Raw genomic sequence first — 17,019 nt, 5'->3', positions numbered from 1 at the left:
TCTGTCTATCTATCTATATATCGTTGTCTGTATGTCTGTATGTACCTGTCTATATGTAATTAATTTACTTAATTTGTTTATTTAGAAGGGACACCACATATTAATGAACAATACACCGGATGTAGCAAATATGCTAATTTACATCTGCCATCCCCACAAATAAACAAACAAAAACACATAAAAACAAGCAACAATAGAGAACATTACATTACTAAAATGTATTTTTACTTAATTATTGCACAAAAAATAGTAGCGTTTTTGTGACTGTCAGGTCGCAGTTACTATCAAAACCTCGACCAGCTGTCTGTTTGTCTGTCTGTCTGTCTGTCTGTCTGTCTGTCTGTCTGTCACACGTCACACTTTTGCCCTGCTCATATCTCCGCAACCGTTGCCCCGATTCATGCCAAATTTTGCAATTCTCACATGGGCCCTCTTCTAGCGCCACCATGAGGCCGATTCTTGCAAAACAAATTTCTGGACACTGCTCCTAAAAGTTTTGCCCTAAAATCACGCAAATCGGTACACACTTGCTCTACGATCATGTCATCAACATGGATCTGTCCCATTTTGCGCCACCTTCAGGCCGATTTTTTAAAACACATTTTTGGACACTACTACAGATTTTGCCCTAAAATGACGCAAATCGGTACACAGTATGTCTACACTCATCTCATCAACATGGATCTGTCCCATAAGACCATAAGAACTGCGGTTCCATCTTCTCTTCTCAGGAGTTCTTCAGGGTTCTGAACCACTGGATGGATCAGCACAACATCATGAACGACGCAGGAAACTTTCTGATCGAGACGTGTGACGAGATAGTGTCACTGGACCTCAAACAGCAGCTGCTTCTACTGAATGGCAGATGGAGGGACCTCTTTCTCAAAGTTAAACAGGTAATAAACAACAGTCTTGTTTAATCTGACGTGTCAAAATTAGATCAGATAAAGGTCAGGCGTTGGGGAGAAATAGTATTTTCAAATATATTTCATGGTTTGTGTTTTTTGCATGCGTCAGATGAGTTGAGTTAACCTTGCATATAATGCATTAAGATGAATACCGTTAAGATGAAAACCTTGAGCATATGAAACTGAGTCTATACTTTGCATGATTGATCATAATACTCTTTTGAACTATATTAAGCAGAGGTTTACTCCATCTAGGACAACTCACGTTATAAAACAAATTTGGAAATTCTGTTTGTCCCAGGCCAGCAAATCTGTGAATGAAAGTTTTCTCAAAATGCGTGTCACACCTCTATTGTCTACAGTATGCCCGTGCAGATGAGATGGAGAAGTGGAGGAAGGATCATTTGAAAGCACTGTCAGCTCTCAGAGATCTGCTGGACACGGCTGAGGCCAAGCTCAATGCCTCTGTCCAGGTGTCCTTCCTGAATGTCCGAGCCTTCCTCCAGGATGTGGAGGTGAGAAACGCAGATGCTCATAGTTTATAGAGCACTGGTTTTCAACCCTTTTCATATCAAGGTCCATTATTTATTCTGCATTTGAGCCATGGACCACCATTTGATGAGATGTAGCCTCTCAGACCCAAAACTTTTGTTGTGTCGTTGGATAAGATTTTGTCCATAATTCCATGCTGTATTGATGTGGTACCATAGGAGATATAACAGGCCAACGTTGATCAAAATATCAATTCTTCTACATCCTCTAATTGTGTAGACTTCTTGTAAAGTAAGTAGTGCAAATGTTTAACAACAATTGAACTCTTGAGAGCGTAAAATTAAACCAAATGGCCCTGTAAGGATCCATTTGGTTGATGGGTTGATTGCATACCACAGTGGTTTTTAGCTGCCTTGCTCAATGGCATTAGTTTGCTGTGCAACAGCAACAATTTATTTGTCTCTGAAGAAAAATGGTGCTCTACTCAAATGTTCTCCGCTGGTGGGAGTTTCTGTTAACTGTGTAATTTAAGTTAAGCTGGGATTTCCACGGAAACACTACTTGCTCATACCAGTAGATATGTGAAATTGTAGAGGCCCCTTTGTTAAGCAATATATTAACACAGCATACTAAAGTGTGTGTGTGCGTGTGTGCGTGCTTTCTGAGATGCTTTTCCTCCTCGTGATCTAGCTGCAGTACACATAGAAAATGTGGGTGTTCGTTTTAACTTAGAGAGTGTACACTTAAAACCAAATGGACCTGGTACATTTGGTTCCATTAGTACACTCTCTGAGTTAAATTATCACTAAGGATTTGACTGTGTACACATGCAGGCCAGGATGATATGTAATTGCTTTTTAATAATGTTTGGGCATTTTTGTATGTCCTACGAGTTTAGTTGTCTTCATCTCTAAGATGACTTTTACTCTTTACTCCCACATCTCTCTCTATCTCAGAATACCAAGCAAAAGGTCGCTGCCATGGAAACCCAATACAAGCTGGCTGCCCGTAGTGCTCAGCTCCTTGTCAAGGATGCGTCACAGGATGAGGGTGCTAGGGTCATGGCTACTATGGCAACGGTCAAAGGTCATCTGAGCAAGGTACCTGCTAGTATCTCATGGAAAATCTAGCTTGATTTTTATTTTATTGTCTCCACCAGCCGAAGGCATGGGGGAGAGTATGTTTTCCCCTCAATCCATCCGTCCGTCCGTCCATCCGTCCGCCTGTGCGTCCGTGCGTGCGTCCGTCCGTGCGTCCTCGCAGTTTGTTACCACCTAATCTCAGTCGCCGTTGGCCCGGTCGCTGCCAAAATGAGCACACACACTCCCTGGATGCCAAATCAGAACCTCTGACCGACATTTTTCAAATGGGCCTGTTCTAGCGCCACCATGAGGCCGATGTTCGCAAAACACATTTCTGTACACCACTCTTACAGATTTTGTCCAAAAATCCTACAAATCGGTAGGCAGTATCTCGACAGTCATGTGATCGATATGGATCTGTCCGATTTTGCATATTCCATCCTGATTGGCTAAGATTGGCTTCCAAAGTTTGTAGGATTGAGCCATTTTGAACAGAATGCCTCAAATCACAAACGCAAAGTGCAATTATCATGAAATCGCACACACACATTCCCACTAGGCCGAGGAAGAAATGCCACGTCAAAATGTTCAAATCAGCCCCATGGTGACGCTATAACAGGCCAATTTGCGTTTTTACCTATAACTCCACCGATCAGTGTCAAACTTTGTACACACACTCCCTAGAGGCCAAGGAAAAACCTTTCCACTGAATTTTTCAGCCTTTTTTAGCGCCACCTTTGGGCCGACTTATGTAAAACATATTTTTGGATATTATAAATAACACAAATCAGTACACAGTATCTCTATAGTCATGTGATCAATTCTGATCCGTCTGATATTTCATATCCCATCCTGATTGGCTAATATTAGCTTCCAAAGTTGACAGGATTGCTCAGTTTTTGAACAAAATGCCTCAAATCATCAACGCAGCTTGCGATTACCGTGAAATTTGCCACACATATTCCCACTATGTCAAGGAACAAATGCTACCCTTTTCGCATTGGCCTGTTATAGCGCCACCAGCAGGTAGACTTTAGCAAAACAATTTTTTGGAACACAATGCCTCAAATCATGCATGCAGCGTCCGATTGCCAGGTCTAAGGTGAAGAACATATGCCACCCTTTTTACATTGGCCTATTATACAGTAGCACCACCAGGACGCCTGGCCTGGTGGAGACCTGTGCTCGGAAGAGCACTGCTTCTAGTTTTTGTCTCTTTTTGACAAAGTAGCACATCTGAGGCAAAGTATGTCAAACGTACCAACATCCCAATATCGTTATCTCAACCTATTTACCCACATCCTCCACATCAGTGGAGGATGTGACTCCCAAAATAATCATATTTTAACTGGGGAACACCCCCACCCTGACAAGCACTAAGAGTTGAGGAATTGCATTTTTTATAACACAGTTCTATTGTGAAAATAGCAGCTATTTTCATAATTTCTGCCTCTAATATTTTTTAATTTGGCCAATGTTTAAAGGGGCACTCCACCACTTTTCAACCTATGTTCATATAATTGGTCCTCACTCAAAAATAGTAAATAAATATTATTTTTTCTTCTTTTCTTTTTTTTTCTCAGAGGAGGGTTGTGGGCAGGTCAGAAACCCATCGTCTTGTGACATCATCGATTGCCAATCCAGCTTATAGAAACTGCAGGCTTTCTATTCCTGAAAAGTTGCAATTTTAAAGTGGAAGCCATTGTTCTCGCAATAATAAAAATTTAAATATTTTTTTCAAAAATATTGATTAATTTCTTTTTTTGGAAAATGATGATGTCACAAGACGATGGATTCTGAACTTCCCACAGCTCTCCTATGAGACCCGGACTGAGTAGAAAAAAATTGTGATATTTTATCATGAACATTAGTGAGGACCTATTATATGAAGACAGGTTGAAAAGTGGTGAACTACTCCTTTAATTAAAAAGTAAATTGTCACTTTAGAAATGTGCAAACTTTACCTTGGTTTGTTTACCGTTGAGAGAGAAAACAATGTTGCACGTTAAGTTAATCATCTGGGGACACCCCTGGGGGTCCCGACCCACAGGTTGAGAACCCCACTGCTCCACATCACCTCTTTCGGTCAGCGTCGTTTAGTTTTCTGTGTGTGTATTTTCAGATGAGAGAGCGGTGTCCGCCCCTGGTGAGGGAGTGCCACGGCCTGCTGCCCCTGCTGGAGGAAATGGAGAAGCACATCAGCGGCTTCTACCAGGCTCTGGAGAGGGCCAGCCGCATCACCGCCGCTGCCAGAGACCCCGAAACACAGACCCATGCCCAGCACAAAGTCACCTGGCAGGTTAGATACTGTATGATGGCTGTGTTGCAGTTCAAAGAGCGGGACAGACTTTGAATCAAAAAGATTCCAGTTATCTAATGTAAAGTCCAGTTACGGCAAAGATTATACTTCATCGCACAACCCTTTCACTTGACTAAAATGATATCTTTTCAACAGAAAAACGTTTAAACTGAAGAAATACTAGAGAAAGTGTAAGACTAGAGAAAGTGTAAGATTATTGTTAAAACATTTTCTTGATTCATACAATGAATGCTTGTTAAAAAAAAACAATAAACAAAAGTAAAAAAAAAAAGAAAAAAAGAGAAAGTGTAAGATTGAAATAAGTTGCATTATTCCTATGTAGTTAGCAAACAGCAGGTACCTGTAAATGTTCAAGTATACAGTGCAAAGAAAACAAACAATTGAATGCTGCAAACTAGGGTACCACCAGGTAAACATCAATTCTGCATTCTATCTACACAACTTGCTATGTAAATAGCATCTGTGGTCAAGCAAACTTTATATGTCTACCGTATCTACAGTATATAGTGAACATAATGTGAACAAGTAACCAAGTATCGCATAACTATATCTATCAAAAATGGGCGACAATGAGTTGTGCCACTTTTCAGTTGAAGATGCGTTGTACAGTATTGATGGTTGTTTTGTATTTTTTACCCCCTATGAAATTCATAAATGTTTGTTCCTCCTCCTCTGTCTTCCCAGGACCTGCTGAACCAGCAGCAGAGCAGTAAACGTTGCCTCTCAGTGATAGAGAGGAACCACCACGCCCTGCAGAGGGCGCTCTCCAACAGTAAGGTGCTCCGAAACTTTGACCAGTCCCTCCTGCAAAAGAGAGTGGCCGACATACAGAGCTCAGCACAGGTTAGCATGACGTGCACTTACATGCACTAAGTGACACACACACACACACACACACACACACACACACACACACACACACACACACGCACACACACACACACACACACACACACACACACACACACACATTCATTCATACAATCGCAGTATTGTACAGGAGCTATAGAGAGAGTTAATTACTGTTAATCACAGAACAGACATATCCCCAGAGACAACAGTACAGGTTAGCATTACTCATCTGTCTCATTATTCCACGGCTTAATGAACAGACGAACAATGCAATTACGATACATTACCTATGAGACTGTTCGCCCACGTCATGACCTGTGCTGTCTCTTCCGTTAGGCCTTGATGAAGGAGATGGGGGAGTGGAGGAGGCAGGAGGAGGCCAACAACTGTCTCAGGAGGAGGTTCGAGGAGTCCCGCCAGGAGCTGGAGAGGGTGCTGAGGACGGCTCAGGGCTGCCTGCGAGAGAGGGGCGACCCAGAGGAGCTGCAGAAAAAGCACACAGTGAGCCCAAATCTACAGTACTGGCTCATGTGGGCCATTTTATAGTCTGTTGCTGATGGCTAAAACAGCCAAATATGTATTGCCAAGTTCAAGACTAATTTTAAAAACAACATTTTATCCCACAATTTTGTAACCCGTTTTTTGCTGAGGGTGCTACTCTCCCTCTGACAACCTGGGGAGAGCCCTGAACTGAGCTCATGCTTCCTGCAATGCACGAGGAGTGTGCTGGCCGCTTCTTATCACCTGACAGGGGGGAGTTTCCCCGGTAGGGAGTAGCGTGTGGAAGGAACACGTTATTCCAAGCAGTTCCTTTCCCCTACTTCAGGCACCCCGGCTGACCAGGGAGAGGCATTATAGAGACCAGGATTACTGCATGTTTTTTGTGAGGGTACTGTAGGGGATTTAGGTAATTTCTGATCTACAATGGCTTGGATGAGGTTCTGAGTGTGTATCAATGGATCCATGTTGAAATAATCCTGTTCAACATTGAGTTTGGTCTTTCAGGATATCCAGATAATGAAATGACCCCTTCTTCTCTTCTGCCTCCTCTACAAACACCTGTCTAGTTTCGAAATGAAGCCTTTCATTGCAAACTCACATAAGCTCAAGTGTGCTTCCCTTGCCCAAATAACGTATGGTTTTTATTCTGTCCAGGAGTTCTTCAACCAGATGGACCAGCGGGCGTTGAGTGTGTTTCTGAAGGCGTGTGATGAGCTAACAGACATCCTACCAGAGGACGAGCAACAGGGGCTGCAGGAAACTGTCCGCAGACTGCACAAACAATGGAAGGTAGGAATTCACTACGACTTATCACTCTCACTAATTGCTGCCTGTCAGGGAGCAGAGTCAGTCAATACTTCATTAGCTTAACTTAAGTAGACCATTATATCTGACACATTTTCTTAAGATCTGTATGTTTATCTGTACCTGGTCCAAGTTAATGCTGCAATCTATCAAATCAGATTTGTGAATAAAAAGTTATTTTAACCCATTTGTATAGTAAAGTATGTTAATACAATATAGCTAAACACAACTGCAGTGGGCAGAGGTTTCCCCCCTCTTCTATTGAGAAATTACATTGCTATAGGACCACTACTGGTTGGCAAGAGATGTTGAATGAAATTCAAAGGAAAATAACTCATCTTCCCAAATGAGCTCTCCGTTATAGCTGAACAGTAGAAATGTCTGCACTCACGCAGGGGGCCCGAGATCGGATCATAAATGTTATGGATTGCGGTTTTAAGCCTTTTCACTATGTTCTCACGTTGTGTCCTGGGATGTTTTTACTAACTCTCTAATACTTCATTTACAGGATGTCCAGGGTGAGGTGCCTGCCCACCTGATGCGTCTGAAGGTTGATGTGGAGCAAGCACGAGTGGGGGCGGTCCTGCAGGACTGCAGGGAGGAGCTAGACAGAGAGATGCAGGCTCTGTCTGGCACATGCACCAGCGAACGTGTGGTCAGGGAGCACAGGGTGAGTTTTATACAGTAAATATTATGTATTTTCAACAGGGGGAAAAATCACACATAGTGTGAAGTGAGTGATGCCTTTTATGAGTTCTTTCATTATGAGTCCCACGAAGCTTGGCCAATGGGGGCGGACATACATACAGACAAAGCCAGATGTAGGAGCGGTTGGCTCCGCTCTAAAGTGTCGCAAAATTGTAAATTAGCCGTGGTGGTTGTTTCACAGAGTGACCAACCTGGCGTCCGTATTTTGGGCACATCATTATAAGTGAAAATGTACATAAATGTACAAATAAATGCTACAATAACATATCTACAAGCTCACCAACACTGTAATGAGAGAGAGAAAAGTGGGAAGTAAAATGCAAGTCATCAACATTGAGTGAAATGGCGAACAAGAGTCAGAGCGTTGACTGGGAAATCTGGCAAAATTGTAGATGAATGCAAAATGAGGAAAGATAAAAATCACCTGTGATCATCAGCGCTCTCCAGCCAACGTAATCCACCTATGCTTTCTCTCACCTCGCCCCCACCTCCCAGGCATTCTTTAAGGAACGCATGCCCCTGACATCGTGTGAGAAGAGGATCAGGAACATGGAGGATGTATGTGAGAAGTTACCCGACAACGACTCTGCCCACCGAGCCCTCGACTCCAGCAGGAAGGCTCTGGCAGAGGTTAAAGGTCAAATAGAATCCATCTACCTCAAGCTGCTGCAGCACCCTGATAAATGGAGGGAGTGGAACGAGATGTGAGTATTGACAGATACATTTGACTTACTACTTAACTAGATATTAGCATAAAAGGCCTTTAAATCCGACCTTTTCACTGGTAAAATGGCAGAATGTAATTGCTGTGTTATGGCACACTTTGCCTCCACCTTTGTAGGTTCTGTGAGCTTTCTGATTGGCTCTCGTCTCAGAGGAGGCAGGTGAGGCTTTTGAGAGAGACTGCTAGAGACTCCACCCATCAGGAACAACTGGACACCGCGATTCAGGTGAGCCTGACCTTTCCATCAGGGCACTAAAATAAAGTCAAAGTTAAAAGTTCAACTTTAGTAGGCTTTTCATTGCTTCTGTTATGCTTCAATTCCAATTCCCACACTTGTAGGCCCTTCAGGATGCAGTGGAGTGCCGTGAAGAGAACCTGTTGTGGCTGAAGAGCCGACTGACCGTGCTGTCCGAGGTTAGCCCAGAACTGGAGGTCCAGAGGCAGAGAGCGGCCCTGGCAAAACTCTCAACCGACCTCAGGGCACTATTGGCTTCACTCTGTCAGGTAAAACCTTACTCACATTCATTCCAATAGCATCCAGTCTGCAAAGGAAAACAAATGAAACATAACAGAAAAAAATCACTCTTTCAACACTCAACACTGAACCCTTACTTTCCTGCCAATACTATATTGCTGAGGTTGTAGTTAATGTTTATATTCTGGAATGTGAAATCACACTGGAACTATAGTGATGTAGTCTTTCCTTTTATTGGTGTACTCCAGGGTTGCCCACACTCTTTTGACTTGAGAGCTACTTTTAAAATGACATGTCATGTGATCTACCTGCACAGCCTTTGTGATCTACTGGTAGATCACAATCTACCTTTTTGGTCACCCCTGGTGTACTGCAAGTTGATTTGATTATTAGTGTGGTTGCTATAGGCAACACACTATCGTTCTCGGTCCGAGAATCATTTGCCAGCAAAGTGAACCTGTTTTTTGTTAACCTTTGACTGATTTTTTGACAGAATTGCTCCTTTCTAGTTTAATATCGCATCGCCGCATATTCCAAGTTGGTAATGTCCTGCCATTCTTTCTCTTCTCCTCAAACTCTCATGCTCTCTGGTCCTCTACTCGCTTGTCTTTTTAAGTGGGGCGAGGAGGGCAACGTTATGTCCCAGTGTGACGAGCTCAGAGAGGACGTACGGGGTGCTCTAGAGGAGGTGCTGAGGGCACGGAGGGAGGCTCAGGACCAGACAGACCAGATCCTGGAGGCTGAGAGCCTGGAGGAGGCCAGGCAGCTGTACCTCATACACCAGGTATGTCTCTGTTATTTATATTTCTAGCAGCTAAAGAGGGAATGCTTAAAGTAAAACTGTTGATGATGTATAAATTATGATGGCTAAATGGATAAATGCAAGTAATGCTCATTTTAAAATGAAGCAATTGAAAAATATATATTATTCTATTCTGGTGATTTGAGGAGTGATGCAAGGCCTAACAATCTTTGCTCATTTTAGATTCTGGCCTCATGGAGGTGTTAGGTGAAAGGCAATGGGGTCACCAAATGAACAGGTTTCTCCCTCTTGGGTGCAGAGCATGTCATCTGTTTTATTGGCTGTTCTATTTCATTGGTCAAACATCACACTGAATGGTGCAGCATTAACTTAACATAAAAATGCACTGAAACAGTCAGCCACAGTTTCTGTTAGATAATCATTTAGAAAAGTTTCTCATGTGCACAGCCAGCTTGGCAGAGATTGCATTGCATACTCATGGGAGTCACTTAATGGGAAAATAATGGGCCCTAAGCAGAACCTGTGTTGTTACAAATGAGACACATTTTACATTCAGTGAGCGAGTTTTTTTTAATCAACTTTTGATTTTATTCCCAATTTAGTCATTGCTATTGCCCCCCCCCCCCCCCCCCCCCCCCATGTACAGTATATAGATCCTTGCCTCTGCCAACTCCTAGTCTTGGGGAGGCTGCTTCATTTCAGCTAACAATGAGGGCATTTCTTTTTCACTCTCTACCAAATCTCTTTGCCAAAAAATAGCCGATCTACAAGGTCACAGCGCGTTGTGTTGCGAACTTGCGACGTGTTGTGAGCTTGTAGATCGGTTATTTTTTTGGCAAACATTCCGCCCAGGATAATGGATGTTGGGGATATTTTGATTATTGCGATAATATCGTAAGTCGCAATTCTTTTGGTCACAATAATCGTGACATGAAATGTTCATATCGTCCCATCCCTACTCCCTGCTCAACAGAACCTGACCTACCTATAGGACACTGTTTCCCAAACAGTGTGTCGGGACCCATTTGTGGTTCACGGATTTCTTTTCCTACATTAAAAAAAACATACATTTTTTTTAATATATTTTTTATATAATAATGTACATTTTAAAACAAACAAATCCACAAAATTCCATAAATAATAATTAAGTAGTGAAAGTAGCCGATCTACAAGCTCACAACACGGCACAAAGCGATGCGTTGTGTGCTTGTAGATCTGCTATTTTCACTAGTTTGGATCCCGGGCAAGTCTGAGGCACTGTGGAGGAATCAAACCCCAGTCTCCACAAAGATGGAGCCCTACACAGCAAATCTTGATGTCAAATTGACATGTGGGGAGAGTTGTAGTTTCAAACACCCTGAGGCAAACTATTCTTTTGATGTGTTCTTGGACAATAGCAAACATGTATCTTAAAAAAGATATCCCTTGCCAAGTCCATTTGCACATGGACCTGAATTAAAGCCCCTCCATTTACCCATCCTAGATATTAGGAGCAGAGGTTGACTACTGTATTTTAACTCAGTCTGGGGAGCAGTTAGGGGTTAAGTGTCTTCTTCAGGGCCACTTCAATATAAAGCATGAAGGAGCCAAGGATTCTCAGACAGCCTCTCTACTGAGCACAATTGTGTTGTGTTTTCTCATAATTTATTGTTTAGACAAACAGATATTAAGAAGCTCAGTGAGACTGGGATGGAGTGTTGAATTTGAGAAAAAAGAAAAGAAAAATTGTGTGTGAGAGTAACAGGCTCTTTAAGATTCCACTGTGTGAAATGACGAGATTTAGATCCACTGGGGAGTAACTTAACACAACCTTGATGCAATATTAACATGAACCGAGAAGTGAGACACGAGACGCTCTCGTGGGGGTCGCAGACTAAGAATAACCCAATATGAGGGGGATTCTGTGTTCCGTCTGGTACAGAGGGTCAGGACTTCATGGAGAACATATGGGTCTGAAGCAGACGACTGCCCTAGAAAACTCTATTGTTGAAAAATGATGCCAACTCACTGGAACAGTGTGACATGTCTTGTACTTTCTGTCCATTAATGCTACTTTCTACTTCCAATTTCCAATGATAATTGCCCATCATAAACATACATGCTTTCATGCTGTCTTTAAAGGGGGTGTAAGTGATATTTTGTTGCTATAATAAGTCTTAATTGAAGCTGATATATGAGTACTCTCTCCTTGGATTGGATGAAAATGGCAACCCACCTGAAAATGTATTTTCTGTTTACAAAGAGCTGGAAGACAGTGTGACCACTGTTTCAGAACAAACACTCTATAGCAACAGAATATAGAACTTTTATTAGTTTCCTGAAAAGTGTTGCTAAATGACACATTATGAGCTTGTACTACACATATACGTTGAAGTGATTTGGTGTAGAGGGAAAGAAGGAGCAAACCAAGTGTATATACAGTATGGTTTAAGTGGTTAATACAGTATACCTGTATAGCCATACACGGCTTAAAATGTGTTTATGTTTGTAGTTTCGTAGTTGGTAAAATGTTTTGTTGGTTTTATGGTGAAAAGAAATAAATGTACACAGAAAATTGTATGGCATTACGGCCATTAGTATTTGAGATGTTGGTCACAGACAGATGAACGGTGAAAATGTGAAATCGTTGGCGAAGGTTTATACATTATTGCATCTCTGACATATTGTTATGTGTATCTCTGTGTGTGTGTGTGTGTGTGTGTCTGTGTGTGTGTGTGTGTGTGTGTGTGTGTGTGTGTGTGTGTGTGTGTGTGTGTGTGTGTGTGTGTGAGTGTGTGTGTGCGTGCGTGCGTGCGCGCGTGCGTGTGTGTGTGTGTGTGCGTGTGCGCGCACACACACATACTGTATGTGCATTGTGCACATACTGTATGTGTGCGCATGTATGTGTATGTTGCAGCAACACCTCAAGCGTCTGCATGACGATAGGAAGGAGGCGGAGCTACTGGTGTCTCACTGCCGCCAGATGCAGGAGGGGGAGGGGCTCAGCCAGTCGCTACGGGAGCTGGAAGGAGCCTTCAGAGAGGTGGACCGCAAAGCTGTGACACAGGAACTCAGCCTGCAGGTATGAGGACCGGGCGGCTCACTGTGTCACTGTGCTAATGCAGTGGTTCTCAACCTTTTCAGGCCGCGACCCCCAAAATAATCATATTTTAACTGGGGACCCCCCACCCTGACGAGCTCTAAGTGTTGAGGCATTACATTTTGTATAACACGGTTCTATTGTGAAAATAGACGATCTACACGCTCACAGTTGTGAGCGTGTACCGGTAGATCGATTATTTTCACAATTTCGGCCTCTAATATTTGCCAATTTGGCCAATGTTTAATTTGTCATTTTAGAGGTACTAAAAAGTCCTTAAATTGTCACTTTAGAAATGTGCAGATATTACCCTCTATACACTTAAAATGTTATGTTGGTCTGTTAACTGAAAACAATGTTGCACATTAAGTTAATCATCTGGGAACCCCCCAAAATAATGTGGTATTATATTCCCAAACCTGTGGGCCAGGGGCAGGCCCACTGTTGGGACCTGAGGATATTGCGAGTGGGCCCCCAAATAATTGGCAAAACACAAAGGTTTTGATGATAATGTAACGATAATGTAATGAACGGAAACGACGAACAATGACAACTTCCTTTACACCACTTCCAGGGGCCGTAGTTACAGACTCTAGAATGTCACTTTTGAAGATTATAGTTGTTTGGCTTGAGATCTACAAGCGCACAAACGTGCCACTTCGTGCCACGTTGCGAGCTTGCTTGAATTTCTTAATTTAATTTGTTGTTTAAAATGTATACAATTATTTAAATTATGTATATTTTAAAAAATATATATTTTGAAATATATACATTATAGGCCTATATTATTTTTAAATGTAGGAGAAGAAAATACTGTGTAGGAGTTTGTTACAGTTTACCTGTGGCTGTATGCCAACTAGTACTCTTACTATGCCCACTACTATACTATTCCTGATACTATTCCTTTCTTCTCTTCATAACATCTCCAGGCAGCTCTGAGTTCCTGGCAGGACTTTGAGGCAGAGAGAGAAAGCGTCTGGAGGTTTGTCAGCAACATCAACACAGCCATGAACAAAGAACTCATCTTCAACAGCCTAGACAGCCTCCGAACTGAACTGGACCACAACAAGGTACTGTGTGTGTGTGTGTGTGTGTGTGTGTGTGTGTGTGTGTGTGTGTGTGTGTGTGTGTGTGTGTGTGTGTGTGTGTGTGTGTGTGTGTGTGTGTGTGTGTGTGTGTGTGTGTGTGTGCGTGTGTGCGTGTTTGTGCACATGCGTGCGCTCTAATATTGATATAAGCAATGCAACTCTATGTGTACAGTACATGTGATGTGTTATGCATTTGTGTGTGTGAGTATGCATGTATTTGTTGTTTGCATGTGTTAAATTTATCCCCTCCAGGCACACTACACATCCCTGTGCTGTGTGTGTGTGTGTGTGTGTGTGTGTGTGTGTGTGTGTGTGTGTGTGTGTGTGTGTGTGTGTGTGTGTGTGTGTGTGTGTGTGTGTGTGTGTGTGTGTGTGTGTGTGTGTGTGTGTGTGTGTGTGTGTGTGGGCCCTATATTTTCTCATGCATCTATTTGTCCTGTCTATAGGAGTTCATCAAGAGAACGGAGGAGGTTGCGTCTCAGGCAGATCTGCTCCTGGAGAAGGCAGTAGATATTCTTCTGGGACCCAGGAATCAGACAGTACTCCTGCATCAGGCCCAGTCCTCCAGAGAGATGGTCTCACAACTGCAAGACCACCTCAGAAAGAAGTATTGTTCTATTATTCAATTTTCTTTACTTGACATTATTAACAAATAAAACACCTCAGAAAAAAGTTCTTGTTCTCAATTAAATTTCCACCTGATGAATGAATGAATGAATGAATGATTTTTTATTTTCGTGTCTTATGGGATTATTAGACACCAAACATGAATAAACAATACCACATTCAATTACTGGAGACTGCACAACAATAAAAAGAAAAGAAAAGAAAATGCTGAAACAAAAATAAATATACCTCACATAATTATGTTTTATTTGTAACTGTTTTCTGCTACCGTACCACAACAGTAGCTTTGGCAGTTATGCGTGCATTCTGTACCAAATAATAGTGACTTGACTTGAAAATGTATGTGGCCCTATGATAGTCTGTATTATAGGTACCTTTCCTATTTTGAAATGTGTGTGTGTGCATGTGGGCATGTGTGCTCTTTGCAGCTCTAAAAATGAAAGAGAAGCTTTCTTAACCCAGTGTCCTGTCCTTCCAGTGTTGTCCAGCTGGAGCTGGTGTGTGTGTGGTGGGAGAGGTTCAGCAGTGAATCAGTGGCCTTTTCCTGCTGGATCTCTGACAGAGAGAAGGAGCTAGAAAGGGCAAGGACAACATCCTCCTCAGATCCCCTGGACAGACACATCAGCACCGTGGAGGTACAGTACGACACACAAGTCATACATTATAATGTACTTTCAGTATTTTTGTTCGGTAGCCATTAGAGGTATAACGATACAGCAACGATGCATCAATTTACATTTTCAACGATCTACAGTACTATATCAATATGCAAACAGCAAAATATCGTATCATTTGACTTTGCACTGTTTACTTATTTATACCTATGATAATAACATTTTCCCTTAAAAAACCTGCACTCTCTAGTCTACACGTTTTCACACAGATAAAAATGTAAAGTGATACCAAATGTTTTGCTAAATAGTTACTGTATCGATTTTAAATAATTGTATCGTATTGCCATGAATGAACCAATATCGTCCATGTATCGGATCGTCAACCATGTAACGTGATGCGTATCGTATCGTGAGTGGAAAAGGTATAGCCTATCCAAGTATTTGCCCAAGACTTATTTTTGGCTGGACCGCAGCAGCGAGCCCAGCCCTACAAAAGCTAATGTCTGTGACTGACTGGCTTACTGGCTGGTATTCACAGGAGGACCGCAATGGAAATAAGCCCTCAGTGCTTTTTGTGTTATCCTTTTAGCACCATCGTATAATTGTACCACTGTACTATTTGCAAACTGTTAATAAAGCATTCAACAACCAACTAGCTATTCAGTCTTGTCAAATTAAACACCCTCCAGCATTATATACAGTCTTGTTTAACAATAGTTAGATTGATTCAACCATCTCCTTCTTACTGCTGTCCCTTTCAGGCGGTGGGGGCGGGGTTAGAGGAACGAGGGGCCGTTCTTGCCCACTTGGAGGCAGAGTGTGAGGCCCTGTCAAAGTTTGTGACACCTGGGGAGGTGGAGCGCATCCGGACAAGGCTGGCCAACATGGGGCAATACTGGGAAGAGCTGAGGGAGAGAGTGGAGCAGCTCGGTGGACAGCTCACCCAGAGCGCCTCCTACAGGCAGACATGCTGTGACAACCTGGAACAGGTAAGCCATAATTGTCTCCACCAGGTCGAAAGGCATGGCGAGATTATGTTTTCGCCCCTGTCTGTCCGTGTGTGTGTGTCTGTTCGTCTTGTTACCAACTAATCTCCGGCGCCGTTGGCCCGGTCTAAGAAAAACTCAGTACACACACTCCCTGGATGCCAATTCAGAACCTCTGCCCCACATTTCTCACATGGCCCTGCTCTAGCGCCACCATGAGGCAGATGTTTTCAAAACACATTTCTGTACACTACTCCCACAGATTTTGTCCACAAATCATGCAAATCGGTAGACAGTATCTCTACAGTCATGTGAACAACATGGATCTGTCTGACTTTCTATATTCCATCCTGATTGGCTACAATTGGCTTCCAAAATGTGCAGGATTGCTCCGTTTTGAAAAAAATGCCTCAATCATTAACACAGCGTGCAATCTTGGTGAAATTGGGCACGCATGTTCCCACTAGGCAGAGGAAGAAATGCCACTTCAAATTTCTCAAATCAGCCATGTGGTGGCGCTATAACAGGCCAATTTGTGTTTTTACCTTTAACCCACCGATCACTGCAAAACTTTGTATGCGCACTCCCTAGTAGCTAAGGATAAACCTTTGCCCTGCATATTTCCTTTTAGAGTGCCACCAGGAGGCCAACATATGTGAAACACTTTCTTTGCTATTACTCCATCAGACTTGATGTCCCATATATCATATTCCATCCTATTTGGCTAATATTAGCTTCCAAAGTTTGCAGGATTGCTCTGTTTTTGAACAAAATGCCTCAAATCATGGAACGCAGCTTGCGATTACCATGAAATGTGTCACACATATTCCCACCAGGTCAAGGAACAAATGCCACCCTTTTCACTTTGGCCTGTTATAGCGCCACCAGCAGGTAGACTTTTGCAAAACACATTTTTGGAACACAATGCTGTGAAAGGCCTAAGATTGGCAAAGAAGACATGCCACCTTTTTCACATTGGCCTATTATAGCACCACC

At 42.6% G+C, this 17,019-nt stretch overlaps 1 protein-coding gene across 1 annotated transcript in view; it reads left to right on the top strand.

Moving 5' to 3' along the window:
• Positions 1-17,019, top strand: part of syne1a (spectrin repeat containing, nuclear envelope 1a) — a gene marked incomplete at its 5' end in the record, with an annotated part of 197,608 nt that overhangs the window by 29,901 nt on the left and 150,688 nt on the right. Inside the window, 17 exons of the mRNA XM_080744962.1 lie at positions 732-896; positions 1,271-1,423; positions 2,357-2,500; positions 4,605-4,781; positions 5,487-5,645; positions 5,991-6,155; positions 6,810-6,944; positions 7,468-7,629; positions 8,163-8,371; positions 8,509-8,617; positions 8,731-8,895; positions 9,483-9,650; positions 12,526-12,690; positions 13,638-13,778; positions 14,243-14,403; positions 14,902-15,058; positions 15,799-16,026. Of these exons, the coding sequence (XP_080601088.1) occupies positions 732-896; positions 1,271-1,423; positions 2,357-2,500; positions 4,605-4,781; positions 5,487-5,645; positions 5,991-6,155; positions 6,810-6,944; positions 7,468-7,629; positions 8,163-8,371; positions 8,509-8,617; positions 8,731-8,895; positions 9,483-9,650; positions 12,526-12,690; positions 13,638-13,778; positions 14,243-14,403; positions 14,902-15,058; positions 15,799-16,026 (2,763 nt within the window). The remainder of the gene's footprint in view (positions 1-731; positions 897-1,270; positions 1,424-2,356; positions 2,501-4,604; positions 4,782-5,486; positions 5,646-5,990; positions 6,156-6,809; positions 6,945-7,467; positions 7,630-8,162; positions 8,372-8,508; positions 8,618-8,730; positions 8,896-9,482; positions 9,651-12,525; positions 12,691-13,637; positions 13,779-14,242; positions 14,404-14,901; positions 15,059-15,798; positions 16,027-17,019) is intronic.

This window comes from Nannobrachium achirus (genome assembly GCF_963921795.1).
Source record: "Nannobrachium achirus genome assembly, chromosome: 16".
Classification (NCBI taxonomy): Eukaryota; Metazoa; Chordata; class Actinopteri; order Myctophiformes; family Myctophidae; genus Nannobrachium; species Nannobrachium achirus.
This window is presented reverse-complemented; position numbering and strand designations above follow the sequence as displayed.